Source organism: Cebus imitator, unplaced genomic scaffold (assembly GCF_001604975.1).
Source record: "Cebus imitator isolate Cc_AM_T3 unplaced genomic scaffold, Cebus_imitator-1.0 Scaffold13, whole genome shotgun sequence".
Taxonomy (NCBI): Eukaryota; Metazoa; Chordata; class Mammalia; order Primates; family Cebidae; genus Cebus; species Cebus imitator.
The window spans coordinates 3,515,695-3,542,824 of record NW_016107328.1 but is presented as its reverse complement, the minus strand read 5'-3'; the positions used below and the strand labels follow the sequence as shown (position 1 = coordinate 3,542,824).

At 43.8% G+C, this 27,130-nt stretch overlaps 1 protein-coding gene across 1 annotated transcript in view; it reads left to right on the top strand.

Moving 5' to 3' along the window:
• Positions 1 to 27,130, top strand: part of LOC108283625 (thyroglobulin) — a 180,776-nt gene that overhangs the window by 3,076 nt on the left and 150,570 nt on the right. The window contains exons 2-9 of the mRNA XM_037728416.1: positions 984 to 1,049; positions 2,936 to 3,016; positions 6,397 to 6,534; positions 7,355 to 7,534; positions 9,013 to 9,124; positions 11,043 to 11,122; positions 11,863 to 12,006; positions 21,719 to 21,781. Coding sequence (XP_037584344.1) covers positions 2,944 to 3,016; positions 6,397 to 6,534; positions 7,355 to 7,534; positions 9,013 to 9,124; positions 11,043 to 11,122; positions 11,863 to 12,006; positions 21,719 to 21,781 — 790 coding nt within the window. The 5' untranslated portion in view covers positions 984 to 1,049; positions 2,936 to 2,943. The remainder of the gene's footprint in view (positions 1 to 983; positions 1,050 to 2,935; positions 3,017 to 6,396; positions 6,535 to 7,354; positions 7,535 to 9,012; positions 9,125 to 11,042; positions 11,123 to 11,862; positions 12,007 to 21,718; positions 21,782 to 27,130) is intronic.

The following is a 27,130-nucleotide window of genomic DNA, read 5'->3' as shown; positions in this document are numbered from 1 at the left end:
GCTAGTGTTGGATAAATGGAAATAACTGTTTATCAATAACTAGCTCTTCATTAGAACAAATATCTAATGTATGCGGGGCTTAGAATCTAGATGATGGGCTGGTAGGTACAGCAAACCTCCATGGCACATGTATACCTATGTAACAAACCTGCACATTTTGCACTTGTATCCTGGAACTTAAAGTAAAATAAAATTTAAATTTAAAAATGTAAAAAAAAAATAACCTCCTAATGATAATTTAAAGCAAAGTTTGATCATATCTTGACATCTCAAGCTATCAGCCAGCTCTTTCCTTTAGCGTGGGGCCTCTTTACCTCCAGACTCGGCTATCTGGGTTCTTTCCTCCACCTTCCATATCACGGGATATTGAAAGGAACTGAAGACTGAACGAAGGCAAAAGGGGCAGCACCGACCTTCAAGAGATGGTGTGGCAAGTCTAGTATCATCCAGAATGGCCTGCAGGGGAGAACAGGTTGCCAGAAGGGAAAATCTGATATTAGTAATCAATTGAGTCATGGCAGCTGCCAAGTGGCTGCCTATCAAATGTTGAGGACTGCGGAAGATTGTTTATGTACAGTATTTCCATTCTTGAAATTGCTGTCCACATTTACCAATGAGGCAAGAGTCTCTGAGGAGTTAAGTGATGTGGAAAACTCATAACCCTCAAATGTCCCAGGAGTTTTGCTTTCTTCAAGCCTATATCCAGTTCCTTAAATGACTCTCCTGAGTCATAGGTTCACAACCCCTCATGAAAGTAGTTCCTTTGGTGCCCTCAGCATGACACCTGACATCTGACCAACTTTGGTTTTGGGCCAGGGAGCTGGAATAGAGCTGCAAGAAGCTCCTGGGTTATACCTCGGATAGGAAACAGAGTTTTCAGGCCTAGGAAGAGCCTGCATCAAGGGAAATGGGCTATTGCGGTAATGGTGGGTACGCAGTGATAGCACACTCAAACTCATAAAAATAAACATCTTCCTTTGCAGGTCTGACACCCCTAGAAGGAACTCAAGGCACCTTTGCCAATTTTCAGCAGGTTTATCTCTGGAAAGGTAAGATCCACAGTGGAAGAGGGGGTTAGCAGGACACTGATTACATGAGATTGTCTGGCACCATCTCTCATTCACAGGCCACTTCATTTCCATAGAGAAATAGGTAGAGAGTCGCTTTCCAAATGCATACTTTCTGTGGAACAGAAGGGCTCCAGCTCATCAGATAAGATGCCAAAGTCTAAAAGAAAAATAACTACTGTGGAAACCCGAGAAAGGGTAGAGGGAGGAAGCACTAGGTTCCCATGAGATAAAGTTTGCTGACCGCAGGACACCCTTTTTCCCAGGAGGGGAGTTTGGAGCCATTGCAAAGCACAGGAGGCATTTCTCCAAGGGGACTCAGCCCTGTGTGCCTTTCTCTCTGAGGCTAAGGGACTGGGGACAGGACCTCAGGCAGGTAGTGCCCTGAATTCCTGCTCAGAGATAATGCTACTTGGGTGCGTGGGACAGAGTGGGGAGAAATGGAGTCTGACAACATGTGTGCTTGGCATTTCCCTTCTGCTTCTTTGTCCTCCTTAGAGTTTTCTGAATGTTGACCAAGTGACAACTCAGACCCAGGGAAAATGAACGGCATTTAGGAGAGAGATGAACTCTTGAAGGGTTCTAGCCTCAGGAGAGAGCAGATGGAGCAGTGGCCCATCACAGGTCATGGCCATATGTGCTGGGTGAGAGGCATGAGGAAAGGCCCCTGACCTCATATCACCCTCATCCTGTCCCCTTAATCTTTCCTCACTGATCTTCAGTGTCCTGAGAGAGGATTGGAGACTTGTGCTGATAAACTGAAAGAGCAGGAAGGCATAGAGTTGGAGTGATGAGATGTGAATCCTGGTGCCATCAATCCTCACTTGTGTAACTGGGAGCCCGTGGACCAGCCTCTCATGCCCAGATTCCCCATGGCTGACATGCAACACAGATAGCACTGATCTTAGAGTTACCTGAGCAATAATGCAGGAATGCCTGAAAAGTGCTTAGAACAGTGCCGTACATACAATACCTGCTGAGTAATGTTGGGGGTGGGGCGGTGGTGACGAACAGGAAGAGAAGGAAGGCAAAAGAGGAGGAGGCAGAAGAGGAAAAAAGAAAAGGAAGGTGTCTGCCATCATTTTCGTGTTAAAGAGGTAAAATGAGATTATGTACTTCTTTTCTCATTTAGTTATACCTATAAGGTAGGTCTAAAGAGGGGGTGATATTTTATTCATTTTCCAGGCAAGAAAAATGAGACTTGGAGAGGGTACATGAAATGCCCATGGGTTACCTGGGAGGTCCTGAGGTTGAGACCAGACACTGGTAGTATGTCCCAAGTCCAGCACTTCCTAGTTATCAGACATTGCTGATAAAGTGTTAACTGATGAAAGTTGAAGGACATACATTTGTCTAGGACATTTGCTGCACTATAGGGAAGTGCCTTGAGACCTGCCCAATACCTGCATCACCATAGGCCCTCACTTTCATGGAAGACCTATTCCTGACTTGGACATTTGGTTAAATTTTTAAAATTTCTAAATCATTTACTGGCCACTTGAGTGGTCTGGGATAAACTATTCTGCCTCTCTAAGTCTCAGTTTTTATGAAAACCTTGTTCTCTGCCTATATAGGATGTTATAAACAGCAATATTTATGAGCATATATTGTTAACTCGAAAGGGCTTTGCATATGTTAATAATTTCAATATCACAGACAATGGTTGTTCTGTCATTGAGAGGTTGGATGATGTTCCACATAAAACAAAAGACTGCGGATCTACACGTCAGGACATCTGTTCCAGATTTTATCTCAGGCACCTGGCTTTAGGCCCTGAGAATTTCTCACATTGCTGTTACCATTTGGTTGACCAGTGGAATACTACCCGTTCTTCCCAACATTGAAACAACTCTTTTTTTTCCTCCTAGATTCTGACATGGGGTCTCGGCCTGAGTCTGTGGGATGCAGAAAAGGCACAGTGCCAAGGCCAACATCTCTAACAGAAACAGGTACCAACCCCAGAACCTTCTTATACACTTGGGTATCTGAATGCAGAGACAAAGTGTGTGCACCAGGAGTTTAATCAATGAGCGGACCTATTGACATCGCTCTACTCTGTATCCATGGACCCCCCTTTAATCTTCTGACCCAGTTATCCAGCTTACAAATACGGAACACTCCTCAGATGAGCATTTGGCACAGAAACTAAGGCAAAACCATTGCAAATTCATCACTGTTGCAGGAAATGAAGGCAACCATAATAACCTTGAAAAAAAAGAAACAGAGCAAGGTTCACCTGACTGTGCCAGCTTCACTTATGTCAGTCCTGAAGAGTATAAGCAAAGTGTAAATATTCTGAAATTGTTTAATGAATGAGATGTCTATGAGAATCTTTTGCATGTCGTGGCATACAGTGAGAGCTGTTATTCCAAACACAAATGGGAACAGTACGTATGTACTATCTGGGACTTCTCTACCTCAAGAGTGTCTGATTATTATTACTGAGGTGGAGCAAAAACTCAGAGAGGGAGGGAGACCAGCTGCTCAATACAGGCTCAGCAAGGACCAGGAGACAAGACAGCGCCTGAGGTCTGCGGTGTGTGTGTGTGCGCGCGTGTGGGCACATGTGTGTATTTGCATGCATGCACACACTGTAGGAAGAGGAGTAGGAGCAGAAGGAAAGAAGGAAGCCGAAGGGAAGAAGAAGAGGGATAGCCAGGGCAGACTGCTGGCGTAGGAAGACAACATGGTGCAAGGGAAAAACCATCACATTACAGAGCAGATACTCGATCCCGAACCACATTTCTGCCATTGAATGCATGCCTTACTGCACAGCCATGGGGAATTTGCTTCTCCGCTAAAAGCCTTGGATTCGTGTGTAAAATAATCTTGTCTACCTCTTATCCTAATTGATAACAAACACTTGGCACAGTGCCTGGTTCTTAACATGCCAAAAACTGCCCAGCACTCTGCCCTCCCCTCTTTGATCGGGCATCGTGTTTGCACTTGGCAGTGCCTTTGAAAGGTAGCCACACAGCTGTGACAATGTAAATGTGTGTGGGTTAGTGGCACTTGAGAAGGTTCTGACAAATCCATCATCACACACTGCCTCAGGGCAGCGTCTGCCAAACTCTCACATGATTCACACAGGACGTTCCCCACCCTCTCCCCTAGAAGTGGAGCTTGGCCCCCACTGGAGACCTTCTAGGGAGTCAGGGTGAATAGACAAGGCTCAGCTCAGTTTTCCCTTTCTCAGTTGATTGCATTCCTGGGCTCAAGGAGATAAACTGCTTGGAGAAGAAATCGCATTGAGTCCAGGCCGGGTGGCGTCTCCATGTGCTCGTTTACTTGGACGGTACTTCTCAGTGTTCATGGGAATGGCCTCTCTGATTCAGAGGACAGTGAGGAATCTTCCCCTTTGTGTATCAGGTTACTGCCATTCGTCTGAATGTTTGAGACAAACTCAGGAAGCCAATGAGAGTGGTTGGTCTCCTTGCTTTTAAGGATGGTGCAGTCTTAAAAGAAGTAGGAAATGGCTTTATGTAATACAGCATGTAAATCAGGCATAAGATGAAGGGGCTTCAGTATTCATTCTTTCATCCAACAGACATTTTTGAGCACATGCGGCCATGACCTTGAACATTCATAGACTAGTGAGAATTCCACATGCCAGCCACTGCGTGACAATGTGGCAAGGGGTGCAATGTGGACAGGTGTCAGGTGCAGTGAGAATGCAGGAGAAGGAATGCTAGCAGCCTGCAGGGGCCAGGAAAGGTTTCTCAGAGGAGACCAGAAGGAGCTGCCAGACACTCCCAGGTAACACCTGAGAAACGGTGTTCCAGGTAAGGGGAACACCTGTGCCAAGGCTCCAGGAGCAGGTGTGCATTCAGGCCTGCTGCCTTGGTTCTCTTCTCTTACGCTGCCATCTTGAGGGGCAACCTGTGATCTCCCTGAGCTTCTACTTTGTGCTAGTCATGGTTCGATGGGGAGACAGGCATGGGGACTGGCCATTACACAATCACGTGAGATGAGGGCTGGGGTGGTAACATGGTCTCTGGGGCCTCTGCTGGCATCAAACTTCTGACCTTGCCAAATGCTTGTAAAGTCTTTATCCTGACTGCGGTTCTTTCTAGTAAAGAAGCTCAGTCTTTTTGATCCAGATTTATGGAGTGTGGAAAGTGGCTGCTGACAGGTACTGACAAGGAGAGTGCAGTGCTCAAGTCCACACCAAAGTGGAGGTGTATATGGGATATAGTGCCTCTTATACAGAGCCCTGAATGGATGGACATGGCAAACATTCCCCAGTTCATCTTCCTGGTATACCTCATGCCACCATTGTATGTCCCCCTGGAAGACAGAGCCCTCCAAGGATACAGAGCTATCCCCAGGGCCAAGGGCCTGGATGTCAGGGCCCTTGGCCCTGTTGAACCTCTTTATAGAGCCACAGGACATCAGAGCAGGAGGGAGCAAAGCTGATCCTTGAAACATGAGTTGCACTAAGTTGAACTAAACATGAGTTGCTGGGTGGGGGAGGAGGGTGTAATGGAGCTTGAGCCAACAGAGGGAAGTGCATGAGCAATTGCACAGGGACTGCAAACAGTGTGGTGATGAACTAGAATTAGCAGGACTGTTGTGCTGCTGGAGTGCAAATCCAAACAATCCGAGGTGAGGCTCAAAATGCAGGTAGAGCCCAGATTAAGAAAAGAACTTGGACTTCTGTTCTGTAGGCAGTGGAGGCCCCAGGAAAAGCTGGGGTTATGGCATGTGAATACCTGAAGAAAGACTCAGGGAATGGTTGAGCTAGAACGTTCAAGTTTGGGTTAAGCAGAGCTGAAAGCTGTCTTTATAGACAAAGACTACCATTTGAGAGAGAGGCTGGACTTCCTTGTTGCTTCAGAAGACAGAAAGAGGATCAGTGGTTCAAAGTTACAGAAAGAGAACTTAACTATACAACTTACTAATGATGGAGTGAGCTGCTGTGGTCAGTACAATGATGTCATGACAAGCCACAGAGGCATTAGCCAGAAGTCTCAAGGGGAAAACTTCTGCATTAGGTGAAAAGGTGGACCAGATAACTTCCAAGACTTTATCCAAACCTAGATTCTAAGATTTTTCCATCTCATAATTTTTAGGACTTCCTGGGGCCTTCTGAACTATTCCTATCTGATCAGACTCCCAGCTCTGTCTACTGACTTCAATCCTGCTCTGGTTTCACACAGCATAAAAATTCTCTCTCTCTCTCCCCCCACCCCTCGGGGGGTGTGTGTGTGTGTGTGTGGGTGTGTGTGTGTGTGTGTGTGTGTGTGTTCGTGTATGTGTTTCTTGTGTTTTTCTCATATTCACTATAGAGATAAATGTAAAGGAAGTTGACTCTCTGCTTCTTTTTCAGGCTTGACAACAGAACTTTTCTCCCCTGTGGACCTTGACCAGGTCATTGTCAATGAAAATCGATCACTGCCCAGCCAGAAGCATTGGCTTTTCAAGCACCTGTTTTCAGCCCAGCAGGCAAATCTGTGGTGCCTTTCTCGTAAGTATCCCTAAAACTCGTCCTTCTTCTTCCAGACACTCCAGTCAGGCATCACAGGCCTAGTCTGGCAACTCCTGAGAAACAGATAAGGTCAAATTTTGTGTCATAACTTAGGGATCACTGTAGTCTTAGTACCATGGATGATATAAAAGAAAGATAACACATAACCCCTATCTCCAAGAAGGTTACAGTGTAGTTAATCTCTACTCTGCTCCGAGAACCTATCTTCATCCACCTGTCTCTCCATGCGTCCATCCATCCATCCATCCATCCATCCATCCATCCATGTATCCATTCATCTATTTGGCAGTTATTAAGTATGCATTATGTTCAAAACTTTGCGTTTAATTTTAGAGATGAAAGCGAACACCCAAAATGAATCAAATCAACCATGTTTCTTACCCTTGGGGAGCTCATATATACCAGGGCATAGGCTGACATGGGCACAGGTGCAGGGAGACCATTCATAAAGTTCATAGTTTTTAACAGTCCCATGGCCTCTGTCTGCAGATCCTGACTCCCTCTGAGATGGCCATGGGTGGATCCACTGGAATGTTACTATTTTCCCTCTTGTATTGCTGAGTTTGAGATTTGCCCCTTATGCCTTTGACACTACCTTTATTCAGGAGCACACAGCCCCCTCCACAACTAGCAGAACCCCAGCGTTTTTGCATGGGCCTTCCAGACTGGATGATCATGACAATCTCAGGCCTCTGCCATAACTAGGAGGGATCTCTATCAGGCATTTCCTACCCCCCTCCCCCCAGAGAATCCTGTAGACCCCGCAGTATGTAAAAACACACTGCTCTCTTGCCTATAGGTTGTGTACAGGAACACTCTTTCTGTCAGCTCGCAGAGATAATAACAGACAGTGGTTCCATGTACTTCACCTGCACCCTCTACCCAGAGGTGCAGGAGTGTAATGACATCATGGAGTCCAGTCCCCAGGGCTGCAGACTGATCCTGCCTCAGAGGCCAATGGCCCTGTTCCGGAAGAAAGGTGAGCACTTGGAGGAATCTGCATAAACTGTATTTCCGATGTGCTGCTGACTCTGTGGTTTTAGAAATATCCAGATTAGTTTCTTCTTTAAAAACTGTTTTCTTTATACTTTTATTGGTTTCAAGAAGATGGGAAATCGGATCCAAACTTTCAGGGTTAGAATCAATAAACCACTGCGTGATTGTCTCAGTTTAAACAAAAAATATGAAAAAGGTTATTTGGGGGCAGTTTTTCAATGCAGAAGTGGGCTTTTTTAAATAAAAATGAAACAAAAATGTTTATTTACACTTAAAACTAATTTCTTCTTGTTTTAAAAGTAAAGTTGTCCGTGTTCCTTGTAGAGATCTGAAGCCAGTCAGAACTGCATCAAACTGACTTTAGAAAATAATCCTCTCTCCTAAGAGAGCTGCCTTTACTGCATGTATTAGATTTCCATTTGGCTGTATATTACAGAGAATGTCAGCAACAGTGACTTTTCTCTCCCAGGCCATTAATGATGCCATATTTTTGGAGATTTTTTTTAACCCCATACAGTCTGTTTTCTCCAGATGTTGTCACCCTTCATTTACTGTTCTATCTTCTTTGTTGGAGGCCTTTCTCAGATGTCCAGTGACTCTTATTTTTCCACTTGAATGTCAAAGGGGTCCACAAGATGACTGCGTAGCCGCAAATGTGTGATGGGAGCTTGTTGACTCTAGGTTTCTGTGAGGGATAATCCAGTTGAGCTGCCCTTTGGAGAATTCCTAACGCCGGTATTTTTAGGTTCCTCCTTCAGAGGAGTTTCAACGTCTGCCCTTGGTGTATGAGCCTGGCTGCTGGTGGTTTTGGTACCAAATACATTTGGAAAATGGAGGTGGGGAACATCTTAATATTCATTATGCAGGCTGACTTGAAAGAATCTCCTGCTTCCAGTGAAGTGCTTATGCCACGGACTGTACCTGATGTGCCTGAGAGACCCTCTCTTCTGTCCTCTTGAGAAAATGAACCTTCTACCTTCTACCTTCTTCCATGGTGGGGAGGGGGCTGTTGTTGGCTGCGGAGAGCAGAGGAGAACATCCAGAGACCTAATAACTTCTTAAAGAGACTTCAGCCAGTACTTCAGTTTGGGCCACCTTCACCCCCAGGGCTACCGTACTTATACCTTGTGGGATTCCGGAGGGCAGACTGCATTGCTTCTTGGTTCTTACCGCAGGGAAGTTGAGTCGTTTTCTTAGGTCTATTAAACCCATTTTTATTCCTCATATTTTCTAGCTTCTAACATTTTGTTGCTGTGTCCCACTTTTTTTTAAAAAAAATCTCTGTCCATGTGGACTTACCATCATTTTAGTGAGATTTGGGATAGGAACTGACAGTTAATATGAATTTAATATGTCATCTTTAATTGGAAACTTTCAGTCTGGGTTTTACTCATTCATCCTCATATTTTCCTGACTACAGCAAGTCGCTAAGTAATATATTTTCTTTCTTCCTTTATGAAGTTATACTGGAAGATAAAGTGAAGAACTTTTACACTCGCCTGCCGTTCCAAAAACTGATGGGGCTATCCATTAGAAATAAAGTGCCCATGTCTGAAAAATCTATTTCTAACGGGTAAGCTACTTGTGTCTCACTCCTAACGTTTATTATTAATAATACTTCTCTAAAGAAGATGACACAATCACAGTTAGAAACAGAAGCAAAACCCAGGGCTAAGGGGGTAGGAGGTAATGAGGAGGTAACTGTATCTGAAAACCTTAGCTCAGGTATGCTACTGATAAGTAAACACAGTATTTAGCCTTGAACTAGCAGGTGGATGATGAAAAAGCCACTGCGCTACGTCTTATTATTTAATGTAAATTATCAAGCTTGGTAATAAGCTTGATTCTCAGACCCTCACATTGTAGTACTCAGAATCTGGAGGGCAAATAGAAATTTTAATAGACTCACAGGCATATAAGTAATTTATTATTTTTAAAATTTATTTTATTATTGATTTATTTGCTTAGTCATTATTTAGCTGCTTTAATTGAAGATGATGTCTCTCTTAGTATTGTTTGTGGACCTTACCCATTAGAATCACCTGGAGAGCTGAATGTGAATTCTAATGGGTGAGATCCACAGATCTGCATTCTTGGGTACTGTTTATAAACTGCATCCTTGGGGCCTATTTCGAACCTGCTGAATCAGCATTTCCTGGGATGGGGTCCAAGAATCCGAACTTTTGGAAGCTTCCCCTGGTAATTCTTTTATACTTGAAACTTCATTCATTCATTCATGAACCATTGATCTATGAAGTACTCTTGAGTTATGAAACTAAATCATGTTGCTGGTGCTTAAGGTCTACTTTTGAAAATGGGGGTAAAAAGGTGAGGCAGGCTAGTCTGTCTTGAGATTCATCTGGACACCACTGTGCTGATGGGAAGGGTGGATGAAAGGAGGGTTGGAACCAGGGATCAGCCTGACCATGGAGCTGAGATGGGAACTAGGGGAGCAGATTGTGCATCTGGACTCAGGGAAATGTAATTGGTGGAGAAAATGCATGGTCCAGACTAGATCTTAGAAATGATCTTCCAAGATAGGAAAAGGAAACGGTAAGTGGGCATGTTGGCAGATAACTAGGAGATGGAAAGGCAGAGAGGTGACTTGCAGGCATTAGGACACAGATGCTGCCAACAGTGGAGATGCTGCCTAGCAGATAAAAGCATCACCACTGGGATGCGACTTGGGTTCAGGGAAGGAGAACGGCAATCACAAGGCAGGACCCCCACACCAAGAAAGGACAAAGGATTTGAGAAAGCTCTCAGGATTCAACAAAGAGTGGTCAGACAGGAGCATGTGAACTTGGAACTGAGCCCAGGAACATTGGTTTGAAGCCATTAAGTCCCTCCTGCCATGACTGGCCCTAGAAGCTGAGGGTGGGGACTAGTAGCTACACTGAATGGATAAGAAGGTTAGTCTTGAGAGAGTCTGGCTGGATGGGCTGAGCCAGAAAACAGAAGTGCATTGGTAGAGTGTGATTATCCACATTGCACGGTGATTAAGAGGGGAAGCAAAGGGGAGCGTAGGCTCAGCTCCTGCTGCTTCAGCAGGCCTCTGGCTGGGTCACCCTGATTGTAAGCCCATGAACTCTCCTCTTTCTAGAAATGCCTTCTCCATTATTTCTTAATTTTCCCAGAGTCCAAAGCTGAGACTTTCTGCTTACATAAAAGGATTGAAGAAGTACATTTAGGATCCTGAGTTAGCTTGATTGGAGCCTGCCACATTCTAGGCACAGAATATATGTGTGATGAATGATGGGTGAATAAATGACTAATGGCAGGACAATATTTCTGAGAGGAGTAGAATTTTGTTTTCAGAATGAACCTCAAAGCTAAGAAACCACTCATGCACATTGACCAAAGCACCCCCAGTTTAAGTAGTCATAAAAAAGCTCATCCCCAAAAGCAAGAATGACTACAATCAGCCCACCCCGTAGGTCCTGGGCCACCAATGAAAGCCTTCAGTCCTTCTCTTTCTCATCCCATGCCAGGTTCTTTGAATGTGAACGATTGTGTGATATGGACCCATGCTGCACTGGCTTTGGATTTCTTAATGTTTCCCAATTAAAAGGTAATAATGGTAATAACTCCCTCTCCCCTGTGCACAGCACTCTGCAGTTTAGAAAACACAGTCACATCTATGCTCTTATCAAATCCTCAGCATCTCCTCTAGGTGAGTAGAGAGAAGTAATCCTCGTTCACAGATAAGGAAGTGGGGGGGGTGGAGAGGGTAACTGGCTAATAAATGTGGTAGCTGAGACATGGCTCCTAGTCCCGTGATCATCACTTTACCTGTGCAGTTCTGCCTGGCCAAATTTCTTTCTTCCACTCTTGGCTCAGCTATCTTTTGTTCATCTTTCAGTGCTTGGTTCAGGCAGCTTGGCAAACTTTGGGTCCATTTGTAGGATATGTATTTTAAAGCTTGGTTCATTCCCTTACTAGTGTGTGATTCTGGAAAAGTCACTTAATCTCCCTGAGCCTCAATTTCCTCATATGTATATAAGGCTGCCAAAGCTACTTTCCTCTTAAGGTTATGTGAGGATCAACTGAAGTGATACCAACAGAGACCTAGCACAGCCCTGGGTACATGATAACTGCCTGATAAGTATTAGCCACCTCTATCCTTTTGCTTTTAGATCAGAGGCTCCTTGATTTCAGGTACCTGGTTTTTCAGCAGTGGCTGAGATAGTATCTGAAATATAGTGATGTATCCCAAATATCTGCTGAACAATGCATTTGCAGAATTTTTCTCATTCGTTAGATTCTTCCATTGTACTCATTTTCCTGATCCTGCTTTTTTTTTCCCCCTAGGAGGAGAGGTGACATGCCTCACTCTGAACAGTTTGGGACTTCAGATGTGCAGTGAAGATAATGGAGGAGCATGGCGCATTTTGGACTGTGGCTCTCCTGACATTGAAGTCCATACTTATCCCTTTGGATGGTACCGGAAGCCCAGTAAGCAGCTTTCCCTTGACAGCTATGTGAGCATCTTTGGTTAACTATTTCCCAGCCATGCATTACACAATGTTCTTGGATTGGTGAGTAGATTAGTCAAGATTCACTGGGTTCAAGCAACAGAAATGGATTCTGTTTAACTTAAGCAGACAAGAAACTTATTGGAAGTCTGCTCATTGACTCAAAGGAAGGATGTGCAACTAGGTCTCAGTAAAGATGGAAATGGACCATTTCCATGGACGTATGTAGCAAGAACAAATGGACAACTTATTCAGTGTGCCATGATCATTGTTAATTTGCTTCATAGGGTTTAGTGGTTATATTCAACCTTTAAATTCAAGGGGGAGAGTTTGATCCCACCTGGGCTTAGTCAGTACACTGCCAGAGGGAGAGTGGGGCAGCTTGACAGTCCCAACAAGACTGTATGCACTAGGGTAGGGGATATTCCTCAAAGAATAGTGAAGGCACTGTTGCTGGACAAGCAAAATCGATAGAAGTAGACTCTGGCACATTCCCTTGGTTTTCTTACCTTGACAATCAAGGCAGTGTAGCACATGGTAGTCCAGTGGAGGAAAACAGGGACAACCTATGTGTATTTGACAATGCATATAGAGTTAGGACTTTAGGGCCAAGGCAGCATTGGCCCAACATGGGTTCTTAAGGTATGACTCTGATTATATCTGGGTGCATTTTTTTTTTTTTGAGACAGAGTCTCACTCTGTCACCAGGCGCCAGGCTGGAGTACAGTGGCACAATCTCAGCTCACTGCAATCTCCGCCGCCTGGGTTCAAGCAATTTTCCTGCCTCAGCCTCCCGAGTAGCTGGGACTACAAGCACATGCCACCACGCCCAGCTAATTTTTATATTTTTAAAAGTAGACATGGGGTTTCTCCATGTTGGCCAGGATAGTCTCACTCTCTTGACCTTGTGATCCACCCACCTCGGCCTCCCAAAGTACTGGGATTACAGGCGTGAGCCACCATGCCTGGCTGGGTGTATTTTAGAAGCTCAATTTGAAATTGTTGAAGGAGTGAATGAATGGCATTTACAGTGTAGCACAAAAGCTCTTGGAGTCAGATAAGGAAACGTTAGGATTGTTCTAACTCTGCCATCTACTTACTATGGGGTTGTCTTTAGGGAAGTCACACCACTTCCTCAGTTTTTCCATTGGTGAGAATAGCGAATGAGACTCACTGTGATCCTGTCACCGCTTACATCCCAGGTGTTTGTGGTATGGATAGACTTGCGGAATAGTGGGTGGCCACATGGAAACTAGACATCTTCATCCTGTGTCCCAGAAGCAAATTCACCAAGATGTCTCAGATCCAGAAAGGTGAAACACCCTGTGTTCAGTTAGGAGGAGTCAAATTAGAGAGAGGCTGAGCTGAGTTTTAGTGCTTCCAACTTCTCTCACTAGTGGCTTCCTTGTTAGTTTCAGAGTAAATGTACAGTGAATTCTGGCTCTTAGTTGGCATTTGCCCTAGAAATTAGAGTCATGGACTGTCTGATCTGGAAGGACTCTTTGATATTCCTATCTTTGACTTAGGCGTTCATTATATTAATCAATATAACACTTTGCCTAAAGTAGGCAAGGAGAGAAGAAATGACATTCTTTGTATGTCTGCTGTGTGTCAGACCATGATGGATTTACATGGTTATATCACTTACAATTCATAATACTCCTGCAGAGTAGGTATTGTTTCTTCCATTTTAAGGTGAGAATATCGCAGCATAGAAAGTTGAATTGTTTGACCCAAAGCACACAGCTGGTAGGAAGCAGAGACAGGCTTCAGGCCCAGACCTGATGACCCCAAACTTACTCTCCTTCCCTTTATGATGTTGCCTCTGGCAGGCATTTCACATCCCGTAAATGACTAGACAGAAAAATGTCTGGACACCTTTTCTGACTGGCTTTCCTCCAACTCATTTGATTAACAAGAAATGGACTAATACATTGAAAATAAATACTAATAAACTAACAAATCAAACCAGTTGGTGGTTTAGTGCCTTGTTCCACAGCCATATCCAACCTGAAAGGTCCAGATACAGCTCCTAGGCAGGACCTGGCCCTTGGCCCTTGCTCCCAAACCTACCCATTCCCTGTGTGTGTCTCAACTTCATGGAAGATGTTTTTGGAGTTAATTGTTACTCTTGAATGGGATCTTCCTGCTGCTGTCCACCTTCAGCATCCTGTGATTTGATCTGAGTTTACTCTATTGGCTTTTTATTTTATTTTAACATCTGAAATTATTTTAGGAAAACATCAGGATTTTATAATGAAATATCCTCAGTGGGTTTCTATGTAAGAAATAATGTTCCATGTATAACAGTTTCTCTGCTTTAACTCATAGAGGAAGGGAGAAAATACCTGCCCAGGTCTTTGGCCCCAAAGGAGACCCAATGCCAGCACTGGGTATTTGGGGGACTTCAGAACAGAGCTCTCACCTCTCAGTTCCCCCTTGCCCCATCTGTTCTCTCACCTCCTCACCTCACTAAAGTCTGAAAAATGTCATTTTCCATCTTCGTATTACTCATGGAAGAGTTGGTTAAAAAGAAGCTTAAGAAGTAATTCATTTGTTCAGAAGTAATGAGAATCAGACCAGAGTGTTACAACATCTTGACAGGAGTTGGCAGGGGAAGGAACCAAGGTACACATTGTCCCAACTCTTTCCATCTGTTCTGTTTCTTTTCATCTGACTGCATAGATCATTAACTTTTTCCAGCGTATATTCTGTGGGTTCAGTCTGGGGACTCAACTCAGGAGTTTTGACCAGAAACTTAGAGCAGGGAATTAAAAATTCACAGAGGGGTTCTTATTCAACCAACATTGACTGAGCATCAATCATACCTGGGGGTCCTCTGGCATTACCAATATAACCCCTATTTATTGGGCTCATATTGTGTGCCTGGCTGGATTCCAAATACTTTGCCTGAATTATCTCACTTAATTCTCACACCCATGTATCATGATGAAATAGAGGCTCAGAGAGGTTGTCACTTACTCAAGGTCACCAGAAAGTAAATCATATAGTTAGAATTTGGACACAAGTCTTTTTGACTCTAAAACACTATGTTGTGTGATTGAATGTGAATAAGCCATGATTTCTGTTTTGTAGTCACTTACAGTGTAAGAAGGAGTTACAGATTATAAATTAAAAAACATTCTAGTGCTGGGTCTCTCTTACCATAAGTTTTTCAACTTTACTGAGTGTCTATTTTCAGCTATATACTGTGCTGTGCACTGTGGAAAGTGAGATTAATAAGATATATTCATTTTCCTTAGACACAGACTCATGAGGAAGATATGAGAAAATATGGCTGAATATAGCAGAATAGATGAAATACTAGAATACTCATCAATAAAGTGTCACGGGAACATAGGATAAATAAATTGTGCTGGGGAGGTGTCTTAGTCCGTTTTGTGCTGCTATAACAGAATACCACAGACTAGGTAATTTATAATAAACAGAAATGCATTGGCTCTCAGTTCTGGAGACTGAAGAGTCAAAGACGGAGCCAGCATCTGTCAAGGACCTTCTTGCTGTGTCATTCCATGAGGAAGGACAGAAGAGCAAAGAAAAGAAAGGGAATCAAACTTGCCCTTTTATAATGTTGTTTGTCCCACCCATGAGGACTCTGCCTCATAAAGGTTTCACCTCTTATTAATGTTGCAATGGCAATTTAATTTTAACATGAGTTTTGGAGGGGACAAACAATGAAACCATAGAGGGGGTGTGGTAGTATGTTGCTGGAAAGTTCCTATAGGCCCTCCTTTTGACCTAAGGCCCAGCTCCTGCAATTTCCTCTGCCCGAGCAGGTGGTCTTTCATACTGTGTACTGTCTGCTTTCAGTGTCTGGGTGCCTGTGGAGAGAAAGAAAAAGTGCTACAATGTCATCAGACTGTAATTTTTCCATCCATGGCCCCTGAGCAGAAAATGCCTTGGAATACACATGGCTTATGGGCATTCTGGTGTGAGTGGCTCCATATTTCTCATTTCAGAACAGAAGGAGGAGGGCTGGCTGTCACAAGGTTGTGTTGACCTGGTGTGATATGACTTTCCAGCAGAGCAGGACAAGGTTTTTTCTCCCTTAAGTTATCTTCCTCAGACAAAAGTGGGTGGTGGGATAAGCCTTAAGACTTTGTGGATTGTCTCCTCCTAAGACCTAAGACCCCTCCAAACCTCATGTTGAAATGTGACCTCCAGAGTTGGAGGTGAGCCTGGTGGGAGGTGTTTGGGTCATGGGGATGGATCCATCATGAATGGCTTGGTGCTGTCCTCACAGTAATGAGTGAGCTCTCACTCTATGAGTTCACATGAGAAGTAGTTGTTTAAAAGAGCCTGGCATCTCCTGTCTTTTGTTCCCTCTCTTTCTCTCAGTCTCACCATGTGATAGGTCTGCTTCCCCTTCCCCTTCTGCTATGAGTAAATTTTCATCTCACGTGCCAGTGCTGACAGAGAGGTGAAGGAGAAGATCCTTTCCATCCTGCCAGGCTCAGGCCCAGGGATTAGGTGGAGAAGAGGAACCTTACTTAAGGAGTCTGGTTTAATAAATTATTCTCACAGCTGGGTCATGTTGACCAGTAAGGAACCATCTTTTGATTTATGATACAGTTTGAGCCAAAACATACTTCTTAGCTGAGTTCTAAACATTAGTATGATCTTGGATTCTATTTTCTCTAGTAAACAAGACCACACCAGTATACTGATGTAAAGTCCCAGCACGGAAGCTGACATTGCCGTTACTTTTTTCCCCAGTCTTACGTTTGTGTTAGATAATCACATATATAATAGTAGGAAGTAGACTCTATGGGGCTAGAAAAGTCTGCTTAGAGGAAGGAATTCCTGGGCCTGAGCCTTGCAGGTTGATTAGGATCCTCTCCTTCACCTCTCTGTCAGCACTGACACATGAGGCAAACATTTTTACCAAGGATTTGCTGAATATTTTCAATGATAGACTTTGGCCTTGCTTCAAGTCCGTGGTTTGGTCATTCAGTGTAGTGACATCTGTACTGAGTGGTGACTATGAGCCCACTAATGCTATGCATTAGTCCATTTTCATGCTGCTGTTAAAGACATACCTGAGACTGGCTAATTTACAGAAAAAAGGCGTTTAACTGGCCTTACAGTTCCACATGGCTGAGGAAGCCTCACAATCGTGGCAGAAGTCAAGGAGGTGCAAGTCATGTCTTACGTGAATGGCAGCAGGCAAAGAGAGAACTTGTGCAGGGAAACTCCCTTTTTTAAAACCATAGATCTCATGAGACCCCTTCACTATCACAAGAACAGCACAGGAAAGACCTGCCCCCATGATTCAATCATCTCCCACCAGGTCCCTCCCACAACATGTGGGAATTATGGGATCTACAAGGTGAGATTTGGGTGGGGACACAGAGCCAAACCATGTCACGCTAGGTCCCCTGTTTCTGAGAAACTGCCACTAGGATCATTAGGAACTGAGATTTATTGAGTTCCTGTGATGTGCCAAACAACTTGTTGGCACAGGGGGTAGAAGTTCCTGCCCACAAAGGGTTGACTGTCTAGCTAAGCAGACAGATGTTTAAGAAACAGACCTTTCTTAAGCACTTACTCTATGTCATACTGTGTTCATTCATTTTGCATTGCTATAAAGGAGTACCCAAGACTGGGTAATTTATAAAGAAAAGAGGTGTATTTGGCTCATGGTCCTGCAGGCCGTGCAAGCCTGGCACCAGCATCTGCCCAGCTTCTGTATAGGCCTCAGGAAGCTTTTACTCTTGGCAGAAGGTAAGGGGAAGCAGACCTGTCACATGGTGCGACTGAGAGAAAGAGAGAGGGATCAAGAGAGAGGAGGTGCCAGGCTGTTTTAAACAACTACTTGTGTGAGCTCATAGAGCGAGAGCTCACTCGTTACTGCGAGGACAGCACCAAGCCATTCATGACAGATCCATCCCCATGACCCAAACACCTCCTGCCAGGCTCACCTCCAACCCTGAAGGATACACTTCAACATGAGATTTGGAGGGGACACACTTCCAAACCATATATAGACACTATTCTAAAGGCATTCCTTGTATCAACTCACATGCCCCTGGGAGGAGGGTGCTATTCTCCTCCCCATCCTCAAGAGATAATTATTCTCTCCAATCAGAGAATTACACTACGATGTGGCTTGTGTTACTGTAGTGGGATCCCAGGGGTGAGATAGGAGGCTGGTGGTGTTTCTTCAGAGCATGAGGGAGGAACAGGAAATTCTGTTATACATGGGAGTATACAAAAGTGACTCTGGGGGAAAGCTGGACATGAAGAAAGGGGAGTGGGGCGAAGAGCAGTGGCACTGACCAGCCCTTACAGACCTCACAGCCTCAGAGGCAGAGGCCTGCAAACATGGACAATTGCAACATTACCTTCTTACAGGGCTGTGGTCACAGATCAAAGGACAGAGCAGGGTCTCCCAGCATTCAGAAAGAGAAAAGCACAGACCTAGTGCAGCGGAGCACCAAGAGGAGAGTCTAAAGAGCCTGCAGCCATAGGCCTTCTGATTCTGCAATAAGCAGAGCTCAGAAGTGAGCAGAAAGTTTCATGCATCTTAGCACAGAGCCTCAGAGTCTCAGGCTAAGCAATTGTGAATGCAAATGAGACTGTTTGCAACCTTTTCCTGGCAGTAGAGCCAGAGAGGAACTGTTCTGAGCCTCCAGAGGACAAGGGTGTAAGTGCTGAGGTGAGGTGGGTGTGGTGTGTGCAATAAGGGGGGCGCTGCTCTGTGGTTAAGCAGTACGCCAGAGCCCAGGGCTTCCTGGAAAGGGTGGGCCTCTGGGGCATTGGGACTCTGTTCTTTGAAGAGAAATAGGGCTGCCCATCTTATCTGCAGCTGTGCATTGTCTGCAAGTGGGGCAAGGTCTGTTTACAAAGTCGAATGTGATGTCTAGAAAAGACAGTTGAACTTACAGTTCCTGTCTTCTGCTAAACAAATGTTTTTGGACCCTGTTGAAATTCTAGATATAAGAACCTGGAAAGGAAATGACAAGTTCTTCTAATTATGTGTCTCTACAACCCACATAGAAACTTCCATATGTAGGAAGCAATTTACTGTAGAAGCTATTCTTTATCAACATTCACATCCTCTCACCAGCTTCTTACCTTTTACTAAGCATAGAATCTGCTCCTGGCACTAGGCTAGCATTTGACATGCAGTATCTCATTTAATTCCCTAACAGTCTGATGAGATGGGGCCTACAGTTATCCCTTGCAGTGCTGTTCTGACAAATAACGTTACAGCTGAAGATGTGGAAGTAAGAGCTGTTTTTTACTCACAATGTTTCTTATATCAAATATGTGTTTCCCCCCCTGCCCCCTGCCTCACCACCAACCAATTCTTCAACCTTCTAGACCAGTGACTCAATTCAATTCAGACACTCACTACCTGGAGTTAAAGTCAGACCCCACAGGTTAAGTCTCTGTCACAGAAGACTGCCCCCCACTTCAGCTGCCAGTCACGAGTCCTGGGCTCCTGCACTTCTGACCATATAAATGGGGGTTTTCATGATCTCCTCCTTAGGGTCAATAACTTGTTAGAATAGCTCCCAGAACTCAGGGAAACCACTAACTATTAAAGTTTTATTATAAAGGACACAACTCAAAAAGGGAAGGGGTGCATAGGACAAGGGGGCCGGGGGAGGAGCCTCCATACCGTTTTTAGGCGCCCCACCCTCCCAGAACCTCTGTGTATTCACCAACTCAGAAGCTCAAAGTAAATTTCTAAGAACAGAATTACTGGATCCAAGAATGGACATTTGAATGCCCTCAATATAGATAGGGAGATTGTTCTCTGAAGGTTGCATTCTTAGGAGCCTGGTTCTCAGAGTCTCTTCCAGGAAGAACAGATATTTTAAACAAGTGACAACAGGATGACAAGTGTCAGCCTGTCCAACTGCGTGTAGTGGAGCGTGGGGGTACTTATGAGCAATTATGAGTTACATGAGGAGCTCCCAGAACGTGAGATACAGAAGCCTTGGCTCAATGTGGATCAGCAGCAACAGCAGCAATGCGGAACTTGCTAAAAATGTAAACCTTAGATCCCTTCCTGGACCTGCCAAATCAGACACTCTGGGGTGGGACCCAGCAAGGTTTGTGTTATCATGTCCTCCAGGTAATTTGGAGGCTGTCAAAGTTTGAGATCTGGTTGCTTAGAATGACAGTGGCAGGTGCTTCTAGGGCGATGATGCCAAGCAGAAAAAGACACAATAGGATTGAAGGCTCTGGAACCCAGAGAGGCTGGGGTTTGGCATACTTGACCAAAGTGGAGAAGGCAGAGAAGGAGGTGGATGTGAGAGGACCCACATAAGGACTTTGGGACCAGAATAGAGCATAACTCTGACCCATACCTTTTCATGGAGACACACAGGGACAAGAGATGTGATGAGGGTGTATTATTGTTAAAGGACAGTGTTAAGAGTGAATAAGAGGCAGGATGTATTAAATGTTACTACATGACCAAAGTTGGACCAGCATCAGCTCATCTAAACCTCGCAACCCTAAGAGAGGCACTGTTATTATGCCCATTTTATAGACAAGGAAACTGAGGACAGAGAGGTTGAGTAATTTGCTCAAGGTTACACAGCAGAAAAACAACAAACCAATCTTGCCGGGGGCCACTGACCTGGGATCGCTGACGCGGGAGCCCCTACTTTTGACTGCTGGCCATGCTACGTTGCCGCAGCTCCTCGTGAGCAAGGAGGTCCCATGTATGGTCCTAGTTTGGGCCATTAGAGAGAAAGGAATGATGAAGATTTAGATATGTTCAGTAAGGGAAGAAAAGGGGAAGAAGGTAATTCGCATTTGTGGGTCACATACTGGGTCTGGTTCTTCATTTAATTTTTATATCATCTTCATTTTATCAATGGTGGAACTGAAAATAGAGGAAGTTAGAGGGCTTGTCACTCTGCACTGCTTCCAAGTGGTCTGTTGAGGCCCATATCTGGTCTGCCTGCCTTCAAAGTCCAGGCTGTCACCATACTGTGCTGCCTGCCATTAGCAGCTGACATTTGCTGAGCTTGTATCTTATGTGGGCATAGTGCCAAATGTAATAAATTGTGTTATCTCCAGTAATTTCATAGTAATTCTCCAGGTAGGTGGTGCTATTCTCATTGCACAAATGTGAAAACTGAGGCCCAGAAAGGATAAGTGCCTCACCCAGGTCACAGAGTCAGTAAGTGATAGTGACTGGCATTTGTGTTGTTGCCCACACGTTTCTGCTCTCTACTCTCTGGGACGGGGTGGGACTGCACTTCCTCACCCTTGATCTCATTCCTACCTTTGGTCAATGTCATGAGAAAAGGAGTGATATGTGTCACTTTTAGGCAAAAGCTCTGAGAGCAAGACTGAAATCTGCTGTATTCGTTTCGCCCTGCATGGCAATTACTGAAACCTGGAGCAAGAAGTTGCCCTTTCCAGCCTGGTCCTTGAGAGAGGATAACGTAGAGCAAAGCTCCCAGCCTATCTGCAGTAGGCAGGTGGTGCAAGGAGAGGGATCCTGTACTGTTCTAAGCCACTTAGATGTTGAGATTGTTTGTTAGCTCAGCATCATCCAGCCCACCCTGACCTATCGGGTGGGACAGTCTGTCTGCTTAAGTCGGATTTCATGATCCCCATCTTGTACTCCTATTAATGCATTCTGAACTCAGTGATACCAAGGGGGTAGAAAAGAACTAAAAGACTGCTTTTTTTCTTTTCAGTTGCTCAAAATAATGCTCCCAGTTTTTGCCCTTTGGTTGTTCTGCCTTCTCTCACCGAGAAAGGTAAGCTCACTGTCCTTTTGATCTCTTGTATGAGCGTAGCACTCACTCATCGTCTTTCTCCTCTTTCCCCTTGCTTTTGTACAGTATTTTATAGCTTACACATCACTTGCATTAATTCCAGCTCCTATGAATTACACACATGTATAAGTAGGGTGAGTGCCAGCAACATGCCTGCTTTGCAGATGAGAAAACTGATCCGTGGAAATGAAATTATTTGTGGAAATAATGTGGCTAATTAAAGCAGAGTGGGACTTACGTCTGGTTCTCCCAGTTTTCATTTTAAGGATTATTTCACACTATCAGTAATAGGACACACACAATCCTAAGACAGTGTCAAGAATGGTGTTATTTATAGCCAAAAAAGGAAAGAAGTCAACTCCTTATTAGTGCAAAAGAGTTGGAGCTTACAGTTTCTGGCCATCCTGGGTAGCACTGTGGCATCTAATGATGAAACACTGGCCCTGAGTCCAGGAGCCCAGGTGCCGAGAAGCCCAGTAGCATAGCCTGGACCCAGGCCGCCCTTCCCCCTGCACGTCCCACTGACCCGTCCCACAGACACGTTGTATCTGGTACAAGGCAGCAGGAAGTGCAGAGAGGTTGGGTGCAGTGGGGACATCTGGACACTCTAGATGGGGTGAGGTGGAAGAGTCAGGACAACACAGGCCTCACCACACCATCCCCTTTTCTGCTTCCCTTTGTCAGGAAGTGAGAGGCTCAGCCAAGGCTCCAAACACTGCTCAGCCAAGAACCCAAGCGATGTTAATTCCTGTCCTGTGACATGATGTCTAAGGGGCCCTAGACATCTGTCATTATGGCCATTATGGCCCTGGCTGCAGAGACAGAATACAGCTCATGTAGGAGGAAATTATTTAAAGCCGAGGCTGTGGCTAAAAGCATAAAATGTCTTTTACCCATCTATGTTATTAGTTTCCCTCAGTCAGTTAAAATAGCTAACTTTGGAGAACACATTATATAAAAAGTTTTTGAGCCTTCTATAGAGACTGTGTGTGCTAAGCGCTTTGCGTTTACAATAGGTGTTAGCTTCTTGAAATATTGGGTTGGTGGTGTTATCGCCGTGCCACAGAGGGAGGAGTAGGGCTTAGATTAGGATGCCCGAGATAGATGATGCCCAAACAGATAATGCATGTCCTAGCCAGATTTTGGTCAAAATTGATTTTGAATTTTATCAAGTGAATGTATAAACCTACTTGAAATAATCAAAAAATCCCCAAAGATTTATGGTTTAAAAAGCAGAACAAACTAGTTCCCCAGGTCATCTCTGCTCATCTGCCACTCCCACTCTTGGCGGCCACCCCTTTCAACTCTTTTAACTACTGTTTTTCTCATCCTGGCCTCCGTGTTTCTGTGTTGGCCAGAAACAGTTGGCCTTCTGTACATGGGTTCCACATCGATGTATTCAATCACACATAGGTCAAAAATAATCAGAAAATAAAATTCACCAAAATTCCATACAGCAAAACTTGAATTTGCCCCAAGTGCTACATTAAATCCACGCAGACAAAGCTGTGTGTAGACATTGTATTAGGTATTTCAAGAAATCTACAGATGATTAAAGTATACAGAGGATGTGTATGAGTTATATGCAAATGCTATACCACTGTGTATAAGAAACTTGAGCATCTGTGAATTTTGGTAGCCATGGGTGGGAGGGGTACTGGAACCAATTACCCATGTAATCCCACTATTCCTTGATTTGTCAACTTCAGAAGTGTCCACTTCTTGCCTTGATAGAGACTTAACTCTCTGTCTCTTTTATGACCCCTTTTACAACTTTTGTCCATCCACAAAATATATTAATATCAAGATTTGGTTTGAAACAAGGGTAAATCATGATTACGGCCATGGAAATGTGGTTCACCACAGAATCCCAAAGAATAACAGCAGCATCCTGTTACAATTGTCAAGATTTTCAGCTCTCCTCCTGTCGCACACAACCCCTGTTGTACCCCTGTCCTCCACGGCACCTGCTTCCTGCTCACCAGAGGCCTGAGAGCTGCAAGTCGTATGGTGCTTCCTTCTGCAGGCACTAGGTCACTGCTTGTGCCTCTCTGCCAAGTCAGTTAACAGGCCTCCATCTCCCATTCTCCACTTAACGGTGTTTGAAGTCCCTCATCTGATGTCTGCCCCTTGCATTTTCTGTTTTCCTTGTTCTTTTTTGGTTATCTTTGCAGGTTTAGATGCTTATATTCCTTTACTACATTTTGTAGGGGATTGTGGAGCGAGAGAAGATAAAGGGCCACATTTAATTCAAAACAAGACGGTAGTATTTTGCAAAACTTTTGAATGTTTAATGAAAACTCATTTTGTCTTCAGCACTGTGCTAAGCATTTAAACTTCATATGAACTTCAAGAGATAGGTCCTATTATAATATTTGTTAGCTATAGAAAGTTCAAACAATGCAGAAATACAGAAGGAAAATCACAGTTATTTAGATGTTACCCTGTCAGTTAATTCATTTGTTTATTTTTCAGTATTTTTAGGCTCTCTATATGGTCTGATCATTGTAATCTCTATTTATAATGTTGCATTTTTTGGTTGTTTTTACCTAATATTGCATTATATATATTTTTCCATATTGTTATATATCTCTCTAAATCATGCATTTGTGCATGCCTGGGTGTACCTACTCAGTGATTCATTGAGTCTTCTGCATTCTCCTCTCATGATGCTCACCGTCTAGTGATAAACAACAAATGAGCAAGGATAGTGTTAACAGAGACAGCTGTCCTGTTATTCCACCAGTTCACTAGTTCGTTTTGTTATTTTTGGCCATTTGATTGTTTCTGATACTTCAACATTATAAAAATAGCAAAATGAACTACTTGGTACCCAAAATTCCCTCCAGAAGTCCAGATTATTTCCTGGTGTAAGAGTCACCAAAGTGGAGTTGCTGGGCTTGAGAAATTTACATTTTAAGACTCTAGGTTTACATTGCCAAATTAGTCTCAAACAGTTGTTGCTAGTTGCATACTTACCAGCCATAAATTAAAGTGTTTTTTTTTTTTGCTTTTGATATACTTGTGATCCTTAAGTTTTACCACTTAAAAATTATTTATTAAATTTATAGATAGAGTGCTTTGATGTCAGATACTATTGTTAGAGATGTATAAACCAAAGCATAACTTCTTTGGGTGATTTTATAATACTTCCATTCTGGTTTTGCTAAACATTTGTATTACTGACACATGAATTACCTGCAAAAGAAAAAGAAAAGGATGGAGTCTTGAGCGTGTCCTTTCACGTGTACAGACAGCTGTGGGTCTGAGTAGGTGCTTCTAAGGTGGAATGAGATGTCACAGTGCTTGTAAATGTGTCTTTCACAAGTGTGATTTAAAAGCAGTAGAGATCGATGTCAGAGCCAAAATCCTATCTGTTCTTTAAAGTTCCCAAATTGGAACTAAGAGTTTGGGCATGTTCATTTGATGTGACTCAAAGGGAGGGGATAATTCTGCTTTCAGGGTGTTGAAATATCAATGTGTGGTTCTGAAATGGATTGCGTGCATGTGTGTACGTGTACGTGTACAGGCACATATGCACTGTGCATACGTAAAACACTCATCTTTATGTACTTTCTATTCAGGGAGAAAAGGAAATATTTATTAAACATTAAATATTTATAAATCATGTAATATTCACAAGAAATTTACGTTTTTACTATATTTTTCAAGTAAGGAAGCTGATATTAAATGACTGAGCTGGGATTTGAACCCACATCTCTATGGACCCTTTCAGAGTTAAATACAGTTACTTGGTTGAGTTTCTGAAACAGGTTAGCAAGTCTAGACTAATCTCTTGGCTTCATTTCTTTTATGTGTGTGTGTGTGTGTGTGTGTGTATAAGCCACCCATTCAAAGTCTTCTTCAAAGTAAGAATTCTTTGCACATGCAAACCCTTCTCTCTGGAAAGACTTTCTAAAACTCACCTGCCTGCTAAACTCCTGCTGCCTTCAAACCAGCTAGTGTGTTAGAAGCCTTCTCTAGAGCAACAGAAACGCAGTGCTTACAGCAGTCCTTATCACTTACTATACAGCCAAGACAAGGCCATGAGATTCCCGAAGTCTCCTTCATCTGCACAATATCCCCACTGACTAGTCAAGACAGCAGAATTGTTTCTTTGAAGTAGGCTTTGAATGGGCAGCCTATACATAACACATACACACACACACACACACACACACACACACGGGTGCATGCACGCACATACACACACACACACACAGGTGCGTGTGCTCACATACACATACACACACACAGGTGCGTGCGTGCACATACACATACACAGGTGCGTGCGCACACATACACATACACACACACAGGTGCGTGCGCGCACGTACACACACACACATGAAATGAAGCTAAGTGATTAGGTCTCCAGACAAGTCTAGACTCGAAAGTCCATCTGCACAGTGGAATTGCTCTTCGGCTGCAGGGACATACTGAAAAGGTTCCCCCAGATTCATTATAGACAGGCAGGAAAAGCACCACAAACATGATCAAACTGTGACTTGGAGGATGAGTATGCATCTGTCAGATGGCCAGGAGGAAAAGGGACAGTGTCTGAGGCAGAGGGCACTGCACGTGTGTAAGCACAGGGACATGCATCACTAAGGTTCAGGCAGAGCCATGCACGTAGCTCGGTATTGCAGGACCAGCAGGTTACAGAAGAGGACAGGGACCGAAACTTAAAGTGCATCGGATACTGCAGATCCTTACAGGACTTTAAACAATGATCTTTAAAACTATGTAAAAGCTTTCACTATGTACTATCGTGAGAGTGCTTTGGTGGATGACAAGCTAGATTTTGAGAAAGTGAGGACAATTATATCATCTGCATATAGCGTATAGTTGAACTCTTTTTGGAGAAAAATTGTCTTATAGAACTAGTGAAATAGTAAAGATATCATTTTCTTCATAAGACAAATGTACATTGCACCTTAAAAGACTTACACCAACCAAACCAGAAAGGCTGCCGCAGGTTAGTGTGAGTTATCTTCCCGAGTGTTGGAGCCTGCCTGTGTGATCATCACATCCCTCCCCTGCTTCTCAAATGTGGGATCTTCTAAGAGTTTATTCCCAGGACAACTGGCATTCAGATTGCCATTCCCTATTTCAGAAACGTTAGTCTTAGAGGTGTGTATTAGTTCATTTTCATGCTGCTAATAAAGACATACCTGAGACTGGGCAATTTACAGAAGAAAGAGGTTTATAATTAGACTCACAGTTCCACGTGGCTGGGGATGCCTCACAATTGTGGCAGAAGGCAAGGAGAGTCACATCTTACATGGATGGTGGCAGACAGAGAACTTATGTAAGCAAACTCACATTTTT